We start from the raw sequence: 23442 nt of genomic DNA, 5'->3' as shown, positions 1-23442 counted from the left end.
AGGACGATGTTTATTTACTTGCTGCACGTCGTACGGGCAACATGCCAAGAGAGCTTTTCAACGAATTGCTAATTGCTAAGTGCAGGATATGTATTTATAAAATAAAATTTTGAGAGGCAGGGACAAAGCGATGCTTATGTTGGTAGTCGCAAACTACTGAAACTGGCTGAAAGTCACGTATTTTTTGCCAGCAACATTGCTATTCGCAGCGGCAGAAAACGCGCGGCGACAATGCATGTGAAACGAAACCTCGCGAAAAGCTCCGCAGCGCCGCGCCGCTGTTCGCTCCATTCACTCAATCGCTTGCATGTGAAACGGGCTTAAGGTTCGAGCCACAAAGCAGCACACGGCCTTAGATGCCATGACTCTGCGGTTAAAGCCAAAAAGCAGCTGACGACCTTAGATATCATAACCCTGCGATTAGAGCCCTAAAGCAGCACACGGCCTTAGACGCCATGACCCAAAGGTTCTAGCTTAAAAGCAGCACACAGCTTCATATCATCATCATCATCATCAGCCTGATTACGCCCACTGCAGGGCAAAGGCCTCTCCCATACTTCTCCAACTACCCCGGTCATGTACTAATTGTGGCCATGTTGACCCTCCAACTTCCTAATCTCATCTGCCCACCTAACTTTCTGTCGCCCCCTGCTACGCTTCCCTTCCCTCGGAATCCAGTCCGTAACCCTTAATGACCATCGGTTATCTTCCCTCCTCATTACATGTCCTGCCCATGCTCATTTCTTTTTCTTGATTTCAACTAAGATGTCATTAACGCGCGTTTGTTCCCTCACCCAATCTGCTCTTTTCTTATCCCTTAAAGTTACACCTATCATTCTTCTTTCCATAGCTCGTTGCATCGTCCTCAATTTAAGTAGAACCCTTTTCATAAGCCTCCAGGTTTCTGCCCCGTACGTGAGTACTGGTAAGACAAAGCTATTATACACTTTTCTCTTGAGGGATAATGGCAACCTTCTGTTCATGATCTGAGAATGCCTGCCAAACGCACCCCAGCCCATTCTTATTCTTCTGATTATTTCCGTCTCATGATCCGGATCCACCTTCACTACCTGCCCTAAGTAGATGTATTCCTTTACCACTTCCAGTGCCTCGCTACCTATTGTAAATTGCTGTTCTCTTCCGAGACTGTTAAACATTACTTTAGTTTTCTGCAGATTAATTTTTAGACCCACTCTTCTGCTTTGCCTCGCCAGGTCAGTGAGCATGCATTGCAATTGGTCCCCTGAGTTACTAAGCAAGGCAATATCATCAGCGAATCGCAAGTTACTAAGGTATTCTCCATTAACTTTTATCCCCAGTTCTTCTCAATCCACGTCTCTGAATACCTCCTGTAAACATGCTGTGAATAGCATTGGAGAGATCGTATCTCCCTGCCTGACGCCTTTCTTTATAGGGATTTTGTTGCTTTCTTTATGGAGGACTACGGTGGCTGTGGAGCCACTATAGATATCTTTCAGTATTTTTACTTACGGCTCGTCTACACCCTGATTCCATAATGCCTCCATGACTGCTGAGGTTTCGACAGAATCAAACGCTTTCTCGTAACCAATGAAAGCTGTATATAAGGGTTGGTTATATTCCGCACATTTCTCTATCACCTGATTGATAGTGTGAATATGGTCTATTGTTGAGTAGCCTTTACGGAATCCTGCCTGGTCTTTTGCTTGACAGAAGTCTAAGGTGTTCCTGCTTCTATTTGCGATTACGTTAGTAAATAGTTTGTAGGCAACTGTCAGCAAGCTGATCGGTCTATAATTTTTCAAGTCCTTGGCGTCCCCTTTCTTATGGATTAGGATTACTTTAGCGTTCTTCCAAGATTCTGGTACGCTCGAGGTCATGAGGCATTGCAAATACAGGGTGGCCAGTTTCTCTAGAACAATCTGCCCACCATCCTTGAACAAATCTGCTGTTACCTGATCCTCCCCAGCTGCCTTCCCCCTTTGCATAGCTCCCAAGGCTTTCTTTACTTCTTCCGCAGTTACCTCTGGGATTTCGAATTCCTCTAGACTATTCTCTCTTTAGACGCCACGACTCTAACGTATGAGCCAAGAAGCAGCACACGGCATTAGACGCCATGACCCTAAGGTTCGAACCGAGAAGCAGCATACGGCATTAGACACCACGACCCTAAGGTTCGAGCCGAAAAGCAGCACACGGTCTTAGATTTCATGACCATGCAGTTAGAGCCATAAAGCAGCACACAGCCTTAGATACCATGACCCTGCAGTCAGAGTCATAAAGCAGCACACGGACTTAGACGCCACGACCTTAAGGTTCGAGCCACAAAACAGTGCAGAGCCTTAGATACCACAACCCTAAGGTTCGAGCTAAAAAGCAGCACACGGCCTAAGATACCACGACCCTAAGGTTTGAGCCATAAAGCAGCACACGGCCTTAGATACCACGACCCTAAGGTTCGAGCCAATAAGCAGCACACGGCCTAAAATACCACAGCCCTAACGTTAGAGCCATAAACCAGCACACGAACTTAGATGACATGACCCTAAGGTTCGAGCCATAATCTAGCACACGGCCTTAGACGCCACCAACCCTAAGGTTCGAGCCACAAAGAAGCACACGGACTTAGATGCTACGACCCTGCGGTTCGAGCTAAAAAGCACCACACAGCAATAGATACCACGACTCTGCAGTTAGAGCCATAAAGCAGCACATGGCCCTAAACGCCACGACCCTAAGGTTAGAGCCACAGAGCAGCACACGGACTTAGATGCCATGACCCTGCGGTTCAAGCTGAAAAGCAGCATACGGCCTTAAATACCACGACCCTGCAGTTAGAGCCATAAACCAGAGCACCGCCATAGACGCAAGGACCCTGCGGTTCGAGTCACAAAGCAGCACACGGACTTTGATGCCATGACCCTGCAGTTCGAGCCGAAAAGCAGCACATGGCCTAAGATACCACGACCCTAAGGTTAGAGCCATAAACCAGCACACAGCCTTAGACGCCACCACCCCGCGGTTTGAGCTACAAAGCAGCACACGGACTTAGATGCCATGACCCTGCGGTTTTTGATACAAACAGCACACGCTCAGCACCAGCACACGCCCAGCACACGCCCGTACACGCCACGACCCTGCAGTTTCAGCTAAAAAGCTGCACACAGCTTTAGACGGAACGACCCTAAGGTTCGAGATAAAAAAATGCACGAAGCCTTGGGTGCCACAACCCTGTGGTTTGAGCCAGAAAGCAGCACACAGCCTTAGATGCCATGACCCTGCGGTTAAAGCCATAAACAAGCACATGGCCGTAGACGCCACGACCCTTAGCTTCGAGCCACAAAGCAGCATACAGTTTTAGATGCCAGGATCCGGCGGTTTGATATATAAAGCAGCACAGGGTCGTAAACGCCATCACCCTGCTGTTTCAGCTGAAAACCAGCACACGGCCTTAGATGCCATGACCCAAAGGTTCGAACCGAAAAGCAGCACACGGCATTAGATGCCACAACCCTGTGATTCGAGCCGAAAAGCAGCACGCGGCCTTAGATACCACGAACCTGCAGTTAGAGCCAAAAGAAGCACATGGGCTTAGATGCCAAGACCCTGCAGTTAGTTATAAAGCAGCACACCACCTCAGACGCCACGACCCTAAGGTTCCAGCCACAAAGCAGCACACGGCCTTAGATGCCACGGCCATGCGGTTTGAGCCGAAAAAAACACGGCCTTAGATACCGCGACCCAGCGGTTAGAGCAGTAAACAAGCACATGGCCTCAGACCACGGAGTAAGACATTAAGGAGGTGAAACTCCTGTCAGCGCGAGCGAGCGCAGGCGACCAGATAAAGTCACAATTGTTGTATGCGCTGACAGGGCCATATACAATGGCGGCGCCATGCGGTGCGTCGTAGAAGCCGCGGCGAAAAAAAAAATGCAGCGCCCAGGCACCGGCGCGCTCTCAACGGCGGTAATTTCTTTCCAGGCCGCCAGCACGATAACGGCTCCGCGGGCTTGTGACCTTTTCTGGTCACCGCAAACAGCGGAGTTTCCTTCCCTAATTGTTTCTTGCTCTGTGCCTCAGACACCACGACCCTAAAGTTCGAGTCACAAAGCAGCACACGGCCTTAGATGCCATGACCTTTCGGTTCGAGCCGAAAAGCAGCACGCAGCCTTAGACGCCACCACGCTGCAGTTAGAGCCATAAAGTAGCATACGACCTTAGACACCACGAGCCGAAGGTTTGAGCCAAAAACCAGCACACGGCGTTAGATGCCACGACTCTACGGTTCGAGCTACAAAGCAGCCCACAGCCTTGGACGCCATGACCCTAAGGTTCGAGTCGAAAAGCAGCACGCGGCCTCAGAAGTCATGACCCTATGGTTCGAGCCGAAAAGCAGTACACAGTTTTAGATGCCACCACCCTATGGTTCGAGCTGAAAAGCAGCACACAGCCTTAGATGCCACGACCCTGTGGTCCAAGCAGAAAAGCAGCACACGGCCATAGATGCCATGAGTTCCGCAGAACTATTACGACAAACGCTTGCTTTTGCTTCGAGCTGTTGACAAATTCGACTTCGCCCTGCCATCTGCTAGCTGCCTGGTTAGCTCAGCTGGTAGAGCGGCAGCCTCGGAAAGGCAGTGGTCCCGGGTTCGAGTCCCGGGTTCGAGTCCCGGGTTCGAGTCCCGGGTTCGAGTCCCGGACCCAGACGAATTTTTCTTCAACCGCAAGGCTTTTCTTTCTAGGAACCCGTATGGGCTTCCTTTGTAGGAATTGCTATGAACGGGCGGATGGCTCATTTTCCTTAAGTAATAATGAAACAAATTGCAGATTTTGCCAACTTCATTATATCAAGGGTTAACTGTACGCGATTTGGTATTACGTTGCATGCACATGTTCTAAGTATAAGATAGAAAGTATCATAGATCAAAATAAGCTGTACTGGGAAATGTTTAGCGTGTGACACATTTATGAGTGCACCACTTGTGTAGCAGAGAGTTGAACAGCGCAAAAGACCCAATTATGTGCAGACGACAGACATATTGCCTGCACAATGTGCTGCCTCGTGTGCTGTTCAATTCCCTTCAGTTTGGTTCAGCACACTTTTACTTGTGTAGCATTCACAACATTCCCTGTTGAGTTATGAAATGGAGTTAGAGTGTTCTTGTGGGTGAACTGTTGAGGGTTAATGAGCATGTTTATTAGAAAGTCACCCAAATTCTCAACTGGTCAAAACCAAACTTTTCGCTCCATGACCAGCGCAACTGACTCGCACATCTGCGGCTGGTACAAGCGACTAACAAAAAGAAGGCCGCTTAATCCGGCATCAACAGTCTGCTGCTAAGTTTATCCCTTCCGTGTTCTGTTAACTGTAATTCACTTACAATGGCATTTAATTTAATTTAAATTGTATTAAAGCCGCTGAATATGCATCTGACTTGCATGTGTCCTGGTGGCTCTGCAGATGCAGCGCCAGCTACCAACACAACATATAGATCAGTGCTGGGTAGTATCGAAGATACATGTATCTTGGATACATGTATCTTGGATACATGTATCTTGGATATTCTTTGGGTATCTTGTATCTGTATGTCTTGCAAGATATGTGTCAGTAGTATCTGTATTGCCGATACATGAAAGAATGTATACAAGATACTGGCTGTCGCAACATCACCGTGCAAAACTAAAAACGTTGGCTGAATTCCACTTATCAAACTGATACTGCTGTCACTAAGTGACCTGAATAAAACCAGGGTCCTTCATTACTTTCCATCTGGTCATGAAACTTCTGCATGACGCTATGGGAAAGCTTCATATAGCGCCAGCAGCAGATGCACCGCAGCACTGGTACAAGTAGATGGCAGACTCGAACAGACACCGAATGGATGTCACAGGCATTCTGTGCATATGCTCGCTATTGTGCAAGGGTCGACTGCCTCTCTAACAGCATGTGAATATTGTCGACACAACTTGTAAATTGCTGTCCTGTTTCTGTACAGCGTTCAGAAACTTAAACGAGAAGAATTTCTAAACAACTACAATGACTTGTTTCATTTCCAGGTTCAAATGTGTTTGCAACAGCAGTTTAATTCATAATTCAAATTGTATACTTGGAATACTCCATGATTAGAAACTGACCACACAGCAAGTCCACATTGCACTTTTATGTAAATGTGCAAAAACACTTGCACTTTAAACCAGCAAAGCTAACCAATTGATTAACTAACAAGTAGAAAAGCGCTAAAACAACAAAGATATCCAACTGATTACTAAACTAATTTCTAATACCTAAACATATTACTAATAAGTACTAAATTATTAAATTATTAGTGAACTATTACTAATTGTTGCCAAACTAATTACCAACCAATTACTAAACTAACAAGGCTGACCAGCTGATTAACTAAGCAAACAAATATGTCATTGCTAAACTAATTATCAAAATAATAACTAACCTAACTTACTAATCTAACTATATAAGAAACTTAACTCAATAATAAGTAATGTAACAAACTAAAGTAACAAAACCAACTCAATAGATAATTACATAATAATAACTAAGTAATATACTAACTAGACTAACTAAATAAATAAGGTAACAGAACTAATGAACTAATCAAACTAACATCGTCATCATCAGCCTATTCATGTCCACTGCAGGACGAAGGCCTCTCACTGCGATCTCCAATTACCCCTGTCATGTGCAAACTGATTCCAACTAGCACCCGCAAATTTCTTAATTTTGTCGCACCATCTAGTCTTCTGCCATCCTCTACTGCACTTCCCTTCTCTTGGTACCCATTCTGTCACCCTAATGGTCTAACGGTTATCTAGTCTGCGCATTACATGACCTACCCAGCGCCATTTTTTTCTCTTAACGTCTATTAGAATATTGTCTATGCCCGTTTGCTCTTTGATCCAAACCGCTCTCTTTCTGTCTCTTAAAATTATGCCTAGCATTCTTCGTTCTATCGCTCTTTGCACGGTCCTTAACTTGTGCTCAAGTTTATTTTTCAGCCTCCAAGTCTCTGCCCCATACGGCAGCACCGGTAAATTGCGCTGATTCTATACTTTCCTTTTCAATGATAATGGTAAGCTTCCAGTCAGGAGCTCATGATGTCTGCCATATGTGATCCAACCCATTTTTATTCTTCTGTGAATTTTCTTCTCATGGTCCGGGTTCCCTGTGATTAGTTGACCTAGGTAAACGTACTCCTCTATAGACTCTAGAGGCTGACTTGCGATCTTGAACTCTTGTTCCCTTGCCAGGTTATTTATCATTATCTTTGTCTTCTGCATATTAATCTTCAGCCCCACTCTTACCCTCTCTCTGTTAAGGTCCTCAATCATTTGTTGCAACTCATCTGCATTGTTGCTGAATAGCACAATGTCATCGGCAAACCGAAGGTTGTTGAGGTATTCGCCGTCTATCTTTACTCCTAAGCCTTCCCACTTTAATAGCTTGAATACTTCTTCTAAGCATGCAGTGAATAGCATTGGAGAGATTGTGTCTCCTCGTCTGACCCGTTTCTTTATAGGTATCTTCCTACTTTTCTTGTGTAGAATTAAGGTGGCTGTGGAATCTCTGTAGATATTTTCCAGGGTATTTACGTAAGCAGTCTGTACTCCTTGATTACGCAATGCCTCTATGACTGCTGGTATCTCTATTGAGTCAAATGCTTTTTCGTAATCTATGAAAGCCATATAGAGAGGCTTACTGTACTCTGCAGATTTCTCGATAACTTCGTTAATGACATGGATGTGATCCATTGTAGAGTAACCTTTCCTGAAGTCAGCCTGCTCCCTTGATTGACTAAAGTCCAGTGTTGTTTTTATTCTATTGGAGATTATTTTGGTAAATATTTTATATAATACTGGGAGTAAGCTAATGGGCCTATAATTGTTTAGTTCTTTAACGCGACCCTTTTTGTGGATTAGTATAATGTTTGCATTCTTCCAGTTTTCTCGAATCCTCGCAGTCAATAGACACTTCGTATAGAGAGCCGCCAGTTTTTCTAGCATTATGTCTCCTCCATCTTTGATTAAATCGACCATTGCTGCCTCTGAAGCCAGCTTCGTTATGGTTTCATTCATTACCTCTATGTCACCATCATCATCTCTCTGTTCTAAGGCTGCATATTTGTTTGCAAGTACCAGTCTAAGTTTGTCCGCTTTTACCCTTACTGCCTCTAAGTTGACCTGCTTTTTTTTTTGACCAATTTTACTCTTTCTCTGTTCAAATTGGGGTGAATCCTGGCCCTCATTGAACTATGATCACTGTACTTTACCCTACCTATTACTTCTACATCTTGCACTATGCTGGGATCGGCAGAAATTACGAAATCAATTTCATTTCTTGTTTCACCATTATGGCTTTTCCAGGTGGATTTTCTGTTGCTATGTTTCCTGAAAAAAGTGTTCATTATTCTCAGCTTATTCCTTTCTGCAAATTGTACCAGCATCTCACCTCTAGCATTTCTAGAATTGACACCGTAGTTGCCAATTGCCTGTTCACCTGCCTGCTTTTCCCCCACTTTTGCATTGAAGTCCCCCATTACTACTGTATACCGCGTTTGCACTTTTCTCATCGCTAATTCAACATCTTCATAAAACTGATCTACTTCCTCATCGTCGTGACTGGACGTTGGAGCGCAGGTTTGTACTACCTTTAATCTATACCCTTTATTGAGTTTGATTACGATTACTGCTACCCTCTCGTTGATGCTGTACAATTCGTCCATGTTGCCCGCTATATGTTTATGGATTAGGAATCCTACCCCATATTGCTTCTTATCCGGGAGACCTCCATAGCAGAGGACATGGTCGTTATTCAGCAATGTGTAAGCCTCACCGGTTCTTCTAATCTCACCAAGGCCGATAATATCCCAGACAATGCCTGACAATTCTTCGAAGAGTCCTGCTAGGCTAGCCACACTCGAGAGGGTTCGGGTGTTAAACATTGCAAGGATCAGTTTCCATTGGCGGCCTGTCCAGACCCATGTATTCTTAGCAACCTCTGCTGCGTTGCAAGTCTGACCGCCGCCTTGGTCAGGTGCTCCACAGCCACTGGGAACTGAGGGCCATTTCACTGAGGAGATCACTTCATTAGGGAGGTTGTGGTCGAATACTGCACCAGGGAGGCCAATTCCTGTTCTGGTGCGGGAGTGTCTTTCTTCAAGCTTAGTGGGCCTTCCTAATATGGTTGTACCTGGATCTGTATAGCCCCACTCGCTCTCGGCATATTCGCCGGTGTCAGGCGCCACTCCAAGCCTGCAGATGTAGTACACTCGAGGATGTCATACGCAGATACATTATCGTTAAAAGAGAGAGAGGGTTTGAACCTCAGACTACCGTAACCGAGCATAAGACATAGCTCAGTAAGATAATCCCTCAGGTGGCTAGGCTACCCTGTCGCTGATAAGTAGGGCCCAGAGGGCCCTACATGCGTAAGAGATCCGCTAATTTGTCCACCCTTTGCGAGTTTTTGCTGATCGCATAGGTTGCACGACATAGTGCGAATTCTTGGTTGCCCTAGCCTTTTGTTTCCCACATCTTACGCATGCACGCGGTCTTGAGCGTGATACATTTTTGCTAAATTTGAACAGCGCTTAACACTTGTGCGTAAACTAAAGAAGGGAAAAGTTTTTCAGCTATGACTAACAAAGCTGACCAACTGATTAGCTAAATAATCTAACTGAAAAACCAAAATTATTCACTAATAACCTGACTATAATAACCAAGCAAATACTATAATTAACTTACAAACTACAATCAGCTAATAACTAATTCGCTAAACTAGCTAACCAAATATAACTTACTTATCCTACTAACTCACTAGACAAAGTGCAAATAGAGACAGCCAAGCGAAACAGTTTGTCCAAGGAAGGCTACTAGTGGGAAAGGGGACGATGTCAATCATAAAACAATGCCGCGTCTAATTTAAACACAAACACATCGCACATTAAATTATTTTGCCAAAAGTTCCCAGTACATGTTCACTCTACAAACATGCTGAAATAAATGTGGGAGAGCCGCCTTGCCTCGTGAAAGGTTAGCATGATCGCGCAGCCCGGCCATCTGACATGGCAGGTTGTTCACCTTCTACTTACCTAGGCCAGCGTCTCTGGCGCCACCTTCTGTCCCTATATGAAACTTTTGGGCAAGTTTCATGACTAGATGAAAAGCATTGAAGGACCCTGATAAAACTAAAGGCACATTCTTTTATCTTTCTACCAGAGCCCTCCAGCAAAAGCAGGCAAGGAGGTCTACGTTTCCCTATTTGCGGAGCAGAGTCATGTGGTGGCACTTGCACTGTCTCAACAAAAACAAGCGTGCAAACGTCTATGTGCAGCCGACCTTTTGTTTTCTTTATTTTTTGTTTTTAGTTGCGTCGGTGCCACGACACTTGCTCGTAGCCACCATACTGTACTTCATACGCCAATGCGTGCGGCATCTTTCGTGAAAAATCTGATGCTGCTATGGTGTCGTTATCCAAGTTTCTCTTGCCTGGTGCTTTGTTATGAACTCTGAAGAGTGCAAGAATGGGGTTGCGTGGCATCTAGTGGCTTTCACAAATCACTGATTTGAAGGATCTTGCGGAGGTAAGTTTGACTGTTGCGAACCAAAGCGTGGATGGTGCTGCTTAAGGAAGAGTTGTGCATAAGGCAGCTATATTGCGTACGTGAGTGTTGCTTGCAAGCACCAAAAGCAATTTTTTGGACCACATTACATGCGCAAACAGTAATACATTCACGGACAAGGTAAAACTTCACAGCAGTATTTGCGCCATTATGCAGAGCCACCTTATTGACGTTCTTGTAATCATGTTGAATTCCAATGGCGGAGTCGGAGCAAGTTTTTCTGCTCGTTTCGGAGCAAGTTTGTTCCAATGGCAGAGTGAGGGCGGGAGTAAGGTGTTCCAATGAGAGAGTCGGAGGGGATTCAGAGCGGGAGTCAGTCCGTGGAGCAGAAAAAGATGCTCCGCCAAAATCGGCGGAGTGGACCGGAACTCTGCGTGACGTATTTCCTTTACCACGTTTGTCTGCTAGGAGGCGCCACTGGTCACGACTCGCGAGGAAGCAAAAGCTGCTGCATGCTTGGCGAGATATCCATTCCGCGCTTTTAAATAAACAACAGGTGAACGGCGCTGAAGAGACAAGTGACCGGTGCAGCGGTGCTTGGAGCAAACAGCGGAATGAAATGACAACACGCAAGGTATCCTGGGTAACTCGGTGATAGAACTTCCGCTTCCGCTTTGCTCCAGCGGCGCAGGTTGTGTTCCACTCGCGGATCTGGAGGCGTTGCTCTGCGCCAGAGTCGAGTGCTCGCTTGCGGAGTCCGTCGGCTGCTCCGACTCCGCCATTGGAATTCAACAAGATGGTGACCCGCTAGCTGCTCGGCGAGCAGAGCAGCGACTCCTATCAATTACAAAAGCAACAAGCAAAAACAGCTGACATTGCAGCATATAAAGAGTTTTCATGTTAAGCAGCCAAAGCAAGCCCAACAAATTTTTTCCGAATGAAAATACTCTAGACGGGTCCCTTTAAGATGAACTCGAAGGAACCATGAAAATTTGTTCATCTTATCAGAATAATTGGCAACATGACCAGGTGCATCCAAAATATTCACTTCAAAATGGTAAATGAAGCTGGTAAAAAATGGTAAATGGTAAATGGTAAATGAAACGGGAGAAACTGACATTGAACGCATTTATTTAGCTTAACTTAATAGAAAACTGTTTTCAAATGGTATTCCTGCTCGGTTTCATCCAGTCCGCGATGGACGTTTGGCGCTTCTGTGCAAATTGGCAAGCAGCCAGAAACGATGTCATCTCACCTAATGACCTTAAAAATCTTTCTGTGCCTTCATGCTGCTGGAAGAAGTTCACTAGGGAGTTAAAGCTGGCACCTGCGGCCTCACAACTCATCAGTGCAGGCTCCAAGCTAGCAAAAGTACGAAGGAGCACAGTAAGTGCGCAGCAAAGCAATGCAACCTAGATGAAAGTCTAGGTGACGTTGAGCAAAGTGGGGAAGGAGAAACGAGGCAAAGCATCACAGCAGAGGAAGATAAGGCAGAGGCACGCTGGGTTGACCTCCTCGAGCAATTGCTATAAGTTCCATTTGCGATACAGACGTACCAAGTTTGTCTCATGATAACGTCGTCCTTGTGTGCCATTCACTGCATGTGCGAGTGAAAGCGTGCGATAGTGAGCCGGTGATGGCAGCTCAATCTTGTGTGCTCAGAGAAGGAAGGGGGAGGGGGCAGCATGCAGTCTTCCGTCATGTGCATGGCAGCGAGAGGGGAAAGAAAGGGGTGTTGCACTTCAGCCGCACATGGTCGCGTGGCTATATTTTGAACGCGCTCTGCTTTGAGGGCACAGTCTAGGTGGGCCGATGGCTCATAGCATTGCATGTGCTATGTTCTCGCCGTCCAGTTTGCATTGACGTGATAGACAGCGTGAAGGTTACTTCACTCGCTGCTGCTGCAGTGATGCCTCACACCACCATTTTGACAGCAAGTGTCCGCGGTTATCGAATGCGATGTGTTCATGTTTTCCTGTGCATGCTGACACCATGCTTGTTAATTTACCATAAAAACCCGCATATAGTATGAACCCGCTTGTAGGATGAGGTGAAATTTTTGGTACGCGAAATGGGAAAAAAAAGTTTTATCTGGATATAATATGAGTTAGGAAAGCTCGAGGAAAACATTTATTTAAATTGCACTCCGAACTTCACTCACTGTCTTCCTCAGCTGCGCTCTCTTCGGATAGTTCTTTGTTGGACACATCTTCCCTGAGGTACTCATCCTCTGTGCCATCGAGCACGTTCGAGATGCCGCACTTCTTGAGTGCACGATGCACAAGGTCCTCTGATATGCTGGCCCATGTGTCCACAATCCACTTGCATAGCATGACTGGTGAAGCCCGCTTCAGCCGCCCGGTCAGCGTCACCGCAGGCTCACCTGAGCGCATTCAATCTGCATAACACTGCTTGACTGCGTCCTTGAACGGCTTGTTCACGCAAACATCTAAAGGCTGCGGCTGAAACGTCATCCCACCCGGGATAACGACGAGTTCAGTGCCGGATTCGCGCAACAGCCTCTTCACTGAGTCGGCCAAATGGCAACGAAATGCATCCAGCACGAGGATGGACGGGAACGACAATGGTGTGCCGGGCCGCCTACACCAGATTGATTTTATCCAGTCGAGCACAAGATTCTCGTTCATCCAGCCTTTATCGTGGCATCCCACGACCACATTTTTCGGCAGCTTCTCACCTTTAGGCACTGTCTTACGCTTGAAGACAACATAGAGTGAAAGCTTGCGTTCATCTGCTGTGCACAACAACATGACGGTAACTCGCGTTTTCTCTTTGCCAGTGGACCGGACATAAACTTGCTTAGAGCCCTTTTTGTGCACGGTGAGGGGCGATGGCATGTCCAGATAGACTGGCGTTTGGTCAGCATTGCCGATTTGCCCTAGCTGGAAGTTTTTGGACTTGCGCAGCGAAATAACGTGGCACTAGAAAACCACAAGCAGCTCTTCGAATGATTCGGGCAGCTTTTGCAAAGTCGAAGTTCGTCGGCGTAAGAAAAAACCAGCACGGCACATGTAGCGATAAATCCAGTGCTTGCTCGCTTTGAAGGCGGAGCTCGGTAGCCCTTTTTCTCTTGCAAGCTCCTTCGCTTTTGCCTGCATAAGCTCCACGCTCACAGCTAGATGCGCTGCTCGCTGTTGGCATACGAACTCCATCAGGGCAAGTTGGATTTCCGGGAATGTTTCACTTTACGGGCCGCAAAAGCTTCTTCGCATTCCGCAGAACACGAAAAGGGCTTCCTTCTGTCGATGCCATCCGTGAATGCTTCCCTCGTTGATGCCAAACTGCCTCCCGGCCACACTGTTACCAATGTCCTGTGCGGCTAAAATAACATTTCTCTTGAAAGCAGCCAAGTACTGTTTTCGTGGTCCGGACATCTTGGTCCTTCAATGCTGAATAAAAAAGATGCACTTCGCGAAGCGTGGTTTGCACGTGTGCTGCCAAGGTGCGCACTCAACAACAAAGAAATGGTGCTGTAGTCACACAGGAATAACGAAACCAAGCCATAGCCACATAGCAACAAGGAAGCCAAGCTGTAGCCACACAGCAATAACGAAGTCAAGCCATAGCCACGCAGCAATAACGAAATCAAAACTTCTGGCCCAAATTTGTGACAAATTTTCGTTCAGATCCGCATATACAGTCGCCGACTGATTTTCCGGACTCAAAAAATTCGGACATGCTCGCTTATTCGGTCTGCTTCGCGGCACCGCCATTCTCCTTATAGACCATAATGTATAACAACTGCCGAAAGTTCGGACACCTTGCAACCTCTCATCTGATTTGTCGGACACTCCTTGAGCCCACTCGATCGAGAGCACCATGCGCCGACTCTGACCGGTGCATGGTTCGACTTGCTGAATGCCATTTTTGTTTTGAACGGAGCCTCCTTGCGAAGTGGCGCTACTGCAAATCCCCACTCATCATCATTGTTTCTGCCTGGTTCGATAGAGTGGTAGGGTGGCTAGAAGGGGAGGTGTGAATACCGGCGGCGCAAACGTGACCCCACAGCACACTGATGCCGCGGGGCGGGCGCTGTTGACCAAGGCGGGGTAAGCACGCAGCCGAAATGAGCGCCTCGCCAGCCTCGCGTCGGCTACATCTCTACTACCGAAGTGAAAGTGAGGCCGTTTCCGGTATCGCGCGCTTTCTGCGAGCGTCAAAGTATGAATCTTTATCATGAAAAAAATGTCACGTCAGCCCACATCATTACTCCTGTGAAATTTTACGGGCCCAGTTCGCACTGTATCGAGATTCAAAAGTGTTTTGTCTGTGCACATTTCGTGAGCTGGCTTTGGGTGTTAGGGGCTAGTGGGGGGCTTCCAAATAATTTCGACCACTTCGGGTTCTTTAACATGCACGGACATCACACGGCACACGGGCGCCTTGCATATCGCCTCCCTGAAAATGCGACCGTCATACTCGAGACCAGCAGTCAAACACCCTATGCGTGCCGTAAGACCTGTAAAGTGCAGACATTACCTGACAACATCTGGACGTATTTACAAACCACTTTTTGTCTGCGCTTGCAGATCATGTCATTTTGACGCTCATATAAGCAATTTACTATGATTGCAGACAGTGAAGCAACAGATCTGGCCATGAAATCGTTTATTTACAAGTGAGGAAAAAAATTTACAGCACACAAGGTTTCAGTGTTTTCCGTTTCTTCTGACTGCTCTGCTGATTGACACCTTTAAGGAAAAAGTGAATCCTTGTGAAGCAATAAAGACGTATAAATGAGGCTGTCAGGGTAGCAGAATAGTCTAGGCAACCAATCTTTGACATTTAACCAATTGACTGCAAAATCTCGGCCACAGCTTTGGCACGCTAGCGTGTTACACTGAATTAAAAATTATGGGGTTCTACGTGCCAAAATCACTTTCTGATTATGAGGCATGCCGTAGTGGAGGGCTCCGGAAATTTCGCCCACCTGGGGTTCTTTAACGTGCACGTAGATCTAAGTACATGGGTGTTTTCGCATTTCGCCCCCATCAAAATGCGGCCGCCGTGGCCGGGATTCAATCCTACGACCTCGTGCTCAGCAGCCCAACACCATAGCCACTGAGCAACCACGGCAGGTGTTACACTAAATAAATGAGTGAGTTTGTTTTCAAGGGCATTGTCCAGCTTATAGAACGATTCTGAGGGATATAAAAGGCCCTCAAGGTCCCACTCTTTGGATGCCTCTGGTGGGAGCTCTCTGGGGATAATGCCTTTATGGTGCTTCGCAGTCTTCACAATGTGTGGGCAAAACACGCCTTCTCGCCACATAACCTGCAATGTAATAAACTAGCCGTGTGTCGCTGCGGTGCTCAATATAACTTTGGTGGTCCACAGCATCTCGCCCTCGAATGAAGGAATGTCAGGAGGAACACTCCAAAACAGGCGACGAGACCAACTGACAGCGTAGGGCGCAGGCCAGCGCGGGAGTACCACGCTGTAATACCATGCCGCGAGCAGCAGCGCCACGTTCCCCCTGGTGGCATCGGTGCGCAAGGGGGTCACGCGCGCCTGAAGGAAAGCGCCGCCGGTACTCACACCCCCCCTTCTAGCCACCCTAAGAGTGGTCTACAGCAGTTCCAGTTTCAGCTTAGTAAGCCATGTCAAGACAATCCAGCAGCTGATTTGTTTCTTCGCGCACGATACTGCGAGTAGGCCACGTTTTTCGTTTGTGCGACTGGTGTCGGCATGGTGGTGTTTGTGTGCTGTGTCAATGCCTCCTCTAGAAAGATGCCTGCGGCGCCGCTCGCTTACCCATTGTAGTCGTCGCGCCTTGAGTTGCGGTCGGTTGTCAAGAGATGGCGCCACCTACTTCCCTATCTCCGCCAAGGGGGCTGGGGTGGTGTGGTGTCGCGGCGGTAGTGGCGGCGGCGTAGGCCGCGCTGCCATGCGGTGATGTGCGCATGCGCACATGTGTTGCAAGCGACTACTGCAAGGATCGCTAGCTACCACCTAAAGTGGAAAGGAGGAAACGGGGAAAGGTAAGGGCAGCAGGTTTTCGGCGCACGCGGCAGGCATCTTCTTCAAGGAAGCGTTGGCTGTCTCGAGGTTCCGGTGATCCAATGCGGCATACAGAAACATCGCGTCAAATGTCTAATGGCACCGACAGTGTCTGCGCAGACTGTGCTGGGGAATGCCGGCAAGCGGGTGCCAGGAGGCCTAATATTTGTCGCCTTCTGATGTGCTCCATACCGACGTGGAAAATGTTCTGCCAAGACTTGCGCAGTGGTTGCATTGCAATTCCGGACACCGTCTCATTTGACAGTTTCACAGGTGCTGACACTGCTGCACTGACATGCGCAGAACTCGACGACGGCGAGATCATTCGTCAGGTTTCTGCTGCACCGCCGGACGATGACCAAGTCGGAAGATGACGCACCATGTGCTACGCTGCCGTCACATGCGGAGCGTGTACAAGCAGTGACTGTGCTTTCAGCCGCCTATAGTGACCGCACGACCCTCTCCGAGATTCAGGCTTATCTGATTGCGCGTAAACAACGGAACAGCGTGCAACGGCACATTCACAATTTCTTCAAGCTTACTGCCGAGCCGGAATAAGTGCGTGAAAATAAAGGATTTCATTTTTTTCACTCAGGGAATTCCGAATGCTGCGGCGACTGACAACTTTTTCTCGCCAGCCTCCTTCCGACGAATGATGTCCGCCTTCGTTGAAAAATCAAAATTCTTGCATTTTCTTGTGGCCATGGCTGCGGAACATGTGCCAAAAGCGGAAAGAAAAACACACTGCACCACACGAGTCTCAAACCTTTGTGTTGGCCTCGTGAATAAAAGGAACAAAACAAATCAAAAGACGCACCGCTCCGCGTCTCCACACTACCACAAGCCTAAGCTGCACTGACCTCGTTCGTCTCCATGAATACTTTGTTTAGCGCAAAACGACAGGCACAAGAAAGACGACTGGACAAAGCGTTACCAGAACAGGAGAATCAGGAAATGACACAGACACACAAATATTAGGGCCCACAGTAGAAGAAAGATAGTTCAGCACAATGCGTTGGCGGGCTAGTTGGTGCGAATCCATGAATACTTTGTTTAGCGCAAAACGACAGGCACAAGAAAGACAACAGGACAAGGCGCTACCAGAACAGCTGTTCTGGTAGCACCTTGTCCTGTTCTGGTAGCGCCTTGTCCTGTCGTCTTTCTTGTGCCTGTTGTTTTGCGCTAAACAAAGTATTCATGGATTCGCACCAACTAGCCCGCCAACGCATTGTGCTCGTTCGTCTTGCTGCGTCAGCGGTGTCAGCCAACCGAAACACAGGAAATGGGTGCTTGCGGTCAGCGTGGTTTCTCCCTCCCGCTTCCCTTTCACACCCAACTGCACTCCAAGTGCTCCTCGTCACGTGTCTTTTACCCACACACCCCTTTCTCAGAGTGTGGGGCGGCGGGCTTGAGATCACGGGAACATCGCAAGAGCTTCGTGGGGAGAAGCGCACTTGAGGGGGTGGGATGCGATGGGAGAAGTGCACTTGCAGAGGTGGGGTATGGTGGGAGAAGTGCACTTGCTGGGGCACAGCTCAGCACTGAGTTCGATACATTGTTATGCCGGTGCACTGGGGTTCTATATACACGAACAATAGCGCTATACTTTTGCATGGTATTCCCAAGGGGATTTTTCAACTGTTAGATATAGGCAATACTTCGATACATCCGAGTTCGATATATCCGGGATCGACTGTGTGTGTGTGTATATATATATATATATATATATATAGTAGAAAATTTGCAATTGTATCCAAGTATCTTATGATACAAATGGGAAGTATTGTATCGGATACAATAATTGCGGCAGCATCTTGTATCTGTATCTTAAATGCTTGTTGCCCGACTATCTTGTATTGCATCATGATACAACTGCCAAGTATCTTTGCCCAGCCCTGATAGAGACCCACAGGGGCAGACATAGCTCACCAGCAAGCGAAACAGCTTTCCACAGGCACCACATGAGAGCAGGGCGGGGTTCCGGCGAGGTTGGGCCTGAACCTGCTGAACCAGCTTGGGTGCATGGCTGTCGCAGTGCTCCTTGAAATCAACCAAGGTGCGGAACTGCTGCTGGCACAGCTTGCAGCACAGCTCCCCTTGCACCGCATGAAGGCGCACATGGTAGCGGAGCTCATCCCTGCAGCAGGACCCCCTTCCACTTGAGGCATGCACACCACTTGTTCATCCAAAAAATGTTAAATTCTGGGGTCTTGCGTGCCACAGTCTCATATGAGGCACGCCACCCAAGATTCTTTAACATGCATTTAAATCTAAGTGCATACAAGTGCTGTTGCATTTCACTCCCATGGCAGCCACGTCCAGGATTGAACCCCCAACCTTGTGCTCAGCAGCATAATACCACAGATACCACATAGCAGGTCACCTTATTGTGTATTGAGAAACACAAAATAAACAAAACAGAACAAAGAAGACGCACCAAAAGACACGAGACGTGAGAGACATCAAGCAGCACATTTGTTTGGCATATTTTGTGACATTCATTTTGCACTGACAATTAACCAGTAGAACTGCTTTGAAAACTTCCATGACCTTTCCTTTTTGAATTGTTTATACATTGACTTACACTGCCTAAATCTGCATGCAGACCATGTTTGCAATTCAGTACAATCAAAATGATGAATAAGCATAGGACAGTGATGACTTTCAACTGTAGCTTCATAGTAGATTAATAACAGTTGTGTTTCTTGCATATACAGTAAAACCTCGTTATAACGAAATGGGATATAACGAAGCAATTGTGATTCCCCTTGAAATTCTAACAGATGCTTATGTATTGAAAACCTCATTTTAACAAAGCTAAAATTTCCTCGAAATGGGTATAACAAACCTCTTTTTAGAGTGCAGCTCTTTCACGCTCGTTCCTGCGTTTCACCGTAGCGGCATGCCTCGCCCTAACCAGCTCCGTAGCCGGGGCCAGCGCGCTGCTCTAGCTGCACGCGCTCCTGGCACCATCTCTCGCGCATGGCGCGAGCCTTGCTCTCTTCGCTCCTCCTCCAATGCCACCCATGTGCAGAGGCAATCTGAGCGCCGACTCGGCGGCGGCTGATCTCGACGATCTGCTGCTGCCCAAGCCGAAATGCATAGCCGCCATTCGCCACTGCGTGTACCCCTTCTTCCCCCTCTCCTCTCATCCTTGGCAGCGACTGCATGAGTGTGCACGGTGGTGTTCTCCGGTTGCCGAAGCGCGGGCTCGGAATTAGCGGATCACGGCGCACGCTTCCCAAGCCGAAACACAAAGCCACCTTCAGTTGACTCGCTAGCAGTGTCAGCGGCATCAGTCAGTTGCTGCCATCTCTTCACCGCACAACGTTCCTGGGTGCCTACACGCTGCCTCCTGCAACCTCCCAATAAGCGAGGCAGCTGCACCAAGCTACGCTCCGTTTGTGGCAGCTGGTGCGAAATGTTCTGCACCAGAAGGATTGAGTGAGGCTCACAGACGGTTTACATAATATAGTCTGTCTGCCTATATAGGTAAGTAGTTTATTCACAGCCACAGCTCTTTCTGAGCCATTAGCGAGGCAACCGGGTGGAATCCCTTGTCGGCCATGGCTGCTGCCCGAGCAGAGACCCAGCGCCGTCACTGCCACAATCCAGAGGTGCACTATGCTGAACCAGGCATTGATACAGCAAGTCTAGCATATATCCATCTATTTCTCCAACCACAAAGCTACCTTCATGACAATCAAGAACTGGGAGTGGAGTGTTTCTTGGAGAAGTGAAGAATAAGAAGTTGTAACTGTACATACATGTCTTGCTCGAATTATTTGCCTCGGTATATAGAAAAGCTGAAACAGCTGAAAAGCTGCGCTCAAATTTTGCATTAGGAAGCAACGTAATCGTTGGCAATTTTCTTTTTCCACAACAAGCATTTAATGACCATTTTGGTACCCGTCAGGTCAATGTCTTATAGAGCACAAAGTTCACGTCTCCTGTGAGCGTCTCCTGGCCTCCCCTTTCCTGTGGAACTGGTGGACCCGCCCGCTTTTCCGCTGCGTGCGTGGGGCGGCACCGACCGCAGTTCTGTTGTTGCTTGTCGTTGCCTCCATGCACATCAATGATATCAGTATTTGTATCAGTTTGTTTGTGCTAATTCCCGCAGCGAGAAAGGATATGGATGACAGCAAATGGAAGCGCAAAATGATATCAATCAAGTAGAAGGTGGCTGTGCTAAAAGTCATCGAGTCCGGTGTGAAGAATAAAACAGTGGCCGAAGATTTCGGCATAGCGTTGAGCATGCTTTCGATGATATTGAGCAGCAAAGAAGCTGTCACCAGTGCTGTAGCACGTGGCGTAAAAGGCGACATAAAGAAGCTGCGAGCCCCTGCTTTCAAAGCTGGAGAGGAGGCGGCAGTCTTGTGAGTGGGGCACTGTTGCACTGCAAAGCGAGGGACTTCGCGTGCATCGTGGGACACGATAATTTTGTGGCGAGTGTCGGCTGGCTGCAGCGTTTCAAGGAGTGCCACAACATCGTCGGCAGGGCTGTCAGCAGGGAAGCGCAGTCTGTCAACCGCGAAGCTGCAGCGGCGTGGATGGAGACAAACGTTGGACAGCTTCTAGAAAAATACAGTGCCAAGGATTTGTTCAAAGCGGATGAGACAGCGCTGTTCTATCAGATGCTGCCTCAAAAAAACCTTGGCCCTCAAAGATGAACACTGCCAGGGCGGTAAGCAGAGAAAGGTCCACGTAAGCATGTTGCTTTGTGCCAACATGGACGGGTCGGAAAAGGTGCCGGCCCTCGTGGTCAGCAAAAGTGCGTCACCACGATGCTTCAAAGGCCAACAAAAGCTCTAAGTGAATTATGTGTCCAACCGTAAGGCTTGCATGACAAGATAAATTTTCCCACAATGGCTGCGGGAGTGGGACGAGCGGCTGGGCAAGCTGAACCGGAAGATATGCCTCGTACTGGACAACTGCACGGCCCACCACACTGCCGCTGTGCTCAAAAACATCGAGCTGCGCTTCTTGCCACCAAACTGCACTCAAGTTGTGCAACCCCTCGACCAAGGAGTGATCATGAACTTAAAGTCGGGCTACATAACTCAGGAAGAGGACCTTAGGGTTGAAGCAATGAATGACAATCTCATGGGCATCATTAAGGAGTGTGCAATAGAAGTCGGTGGTAACTCCGTTAGACAGGATACCAGTAAGCTATCGCAGGAGACGAAAGATCTGATCAAGAAATGCCAATGTATGAAAGCCTCTAACCCTACAGCTAGAACAGAACTGGCAGAACTTTCGAAGTTAATCAACAAGCGTAAGACAGCTGACATAAGGAAGTATAATATGGATAGAATTTAACATGCTCTCAGGAACGGAAGCCTAAAGGCAGTGAAGAAGAAACTAGGAATTGGAAAGAATCAGATGTATGCGTTTAGAGACAAAGCTGGCAATATCATTACTAATATGGATGAAATAGTTCATGTGGCTGAAGAATTCTATAGCGATTTATACAGTACCAGTGGCACCCACGACGATAATGGAAGAGAGAATAGTCTAGAGGAATCCGAAATCCCACGAGTAATGCCGGAAGAAGTAAAGAAAGCCTTGGGAGCTATGCAAAGGGGGAAGGCAGCTGGGGAGGATCAGGTAACAGCAGATAGGTTGAAGGATGGTGGGCAGATTGTTCTAGAGAAACTAGCCATCCTGTATACGCAATGCCTCATGACTTCGAGCGTACCGGAATCTTGGAAGAATGCTAACATAACCCTAATCCATAAGAAAGGGGACGCCAAAAACTTGAAAAATTATAGACCGATCAGCTTACTGTCAGTTGCCTACAAACTATTTATTAAGGTAATCGCAAATAGAATCACGAACACCTTAGACTCCTGTCAAGCAAAGGACCAGGCAAGATTTCGTAAAGGCTACTCAACAATAGACCATATTCACACTATCAATCAAGTGACAGAGAAATGTGCGGTATATAACCAACCCTTATATATAGCTTTCATTGATTACGAGAAGGCGTTTGATTCAGTCGAAACCTCAGCAGTCATAGAGGCATAACGGAATCAGGGTGTAGACGAGCCGTATGTAAATATACTGAAAGAGATCTATAGTGGCTCCACAGCCAAGGTAGTCCTCCATAAAGAAAGCAACAAAATCCCAATAAAGAAAGGCGTCAGGCAGGAAGATACATCTCTCCAATGCTATTCACAGCGTGTTTACAGAAGGTATTCAGAGACCTGGATTGGAAACAATTGGGGATAAGAGTTAATGGAGAATACCTTAGTAACTTGCGATTCGCTGATGATATTGCCTTGCTTAGTAACTCAGGGGACCAATTGCAATGCATGCTCACTGACCTGGAGAGGCAAAGCAGAAGAGTGGGTCTAAAAATTAATCTGCAGAAAACTAAAGTCTCGGAAGAGAACAGCAATTTACAATAGGTAGCGAGGCACTGGAAGTGTTAAGGGAATCTACTTAGGGCAGGTAGTGACAGAAATGATCATGAGACAGAAATAATTAGAAGAATAAGAATGGGTTGGGGTGCGTTTGGCAGGCATTCTCAGATCATGAACAGCAGGCTGCCATTATCCCTCAAGAGAAAAGTGTATAATAGTTGTGTCTTACCAGTACTCACCTACGGGGCAGAAAGCTGGAGGCTTACGAAAAGGGTTCTACTTAAATTGAGGGCGACGCAACTAGCTATGGAAAGAAGAATGATAGATGTAACGTTGAGGGATAAGAAAAGAGCAGATTGGTTGAGGGAACAAATGCAAGTTAATGACATCTTATTTGAAATCAAGAAAAAGAAATGGGCATGGGCAGGACATGTAATGAGGAGGGAAGATAACCGATAGTCATTAAGGGTTATGGACTGGATTCCAAGGGAAGGGAAGCG

General features: G+C 47.3%; 1 protein-coding gene across 4 annotated transcripts in view; it reads right to left on the bottom strand.

The window, feature by feature from the left end:
• The window catches only part of LOC142576653 (uncharacterized), a 165698-nt gene that overhangs the window by 62288 nt on the left and 79968 nt on the right, over positions 1 to 23442 (bottom strand). For all 4 annotated transcript variants that reach the window (XM_075686874.1, XM_075686876.1, XM_075686875.1 and 1 more), the window contains one exon: positions 18507 to 18714. In XM_075686874.1, the coding sequence (XP_075542989.1) occupies positions 18507 to 18714 (208 nt within the window). The remainder of the gene's footprint in view (positions 1 to 18506; positions 18715 to 23442) is intronic.

The sequence above is a fragment of the Dermacentor variabilis genome, chromosome 3 (assembly GCF_050947875.1).
Source record: "Dermacentor variabilis isolate Ectoservices chromosome 3, ASM5094787v1, whole genome shotgun sequence".
Lineage (NCBI taxonomy): Eukaryota > Metazoa > Arthropoda > Arachnida > Ixodida > Ixodidae > Dermacentor > Dermacentor variabilis.
This window is presented reverse-complemented; position numbering and strand designations above follow the sequence as displayed.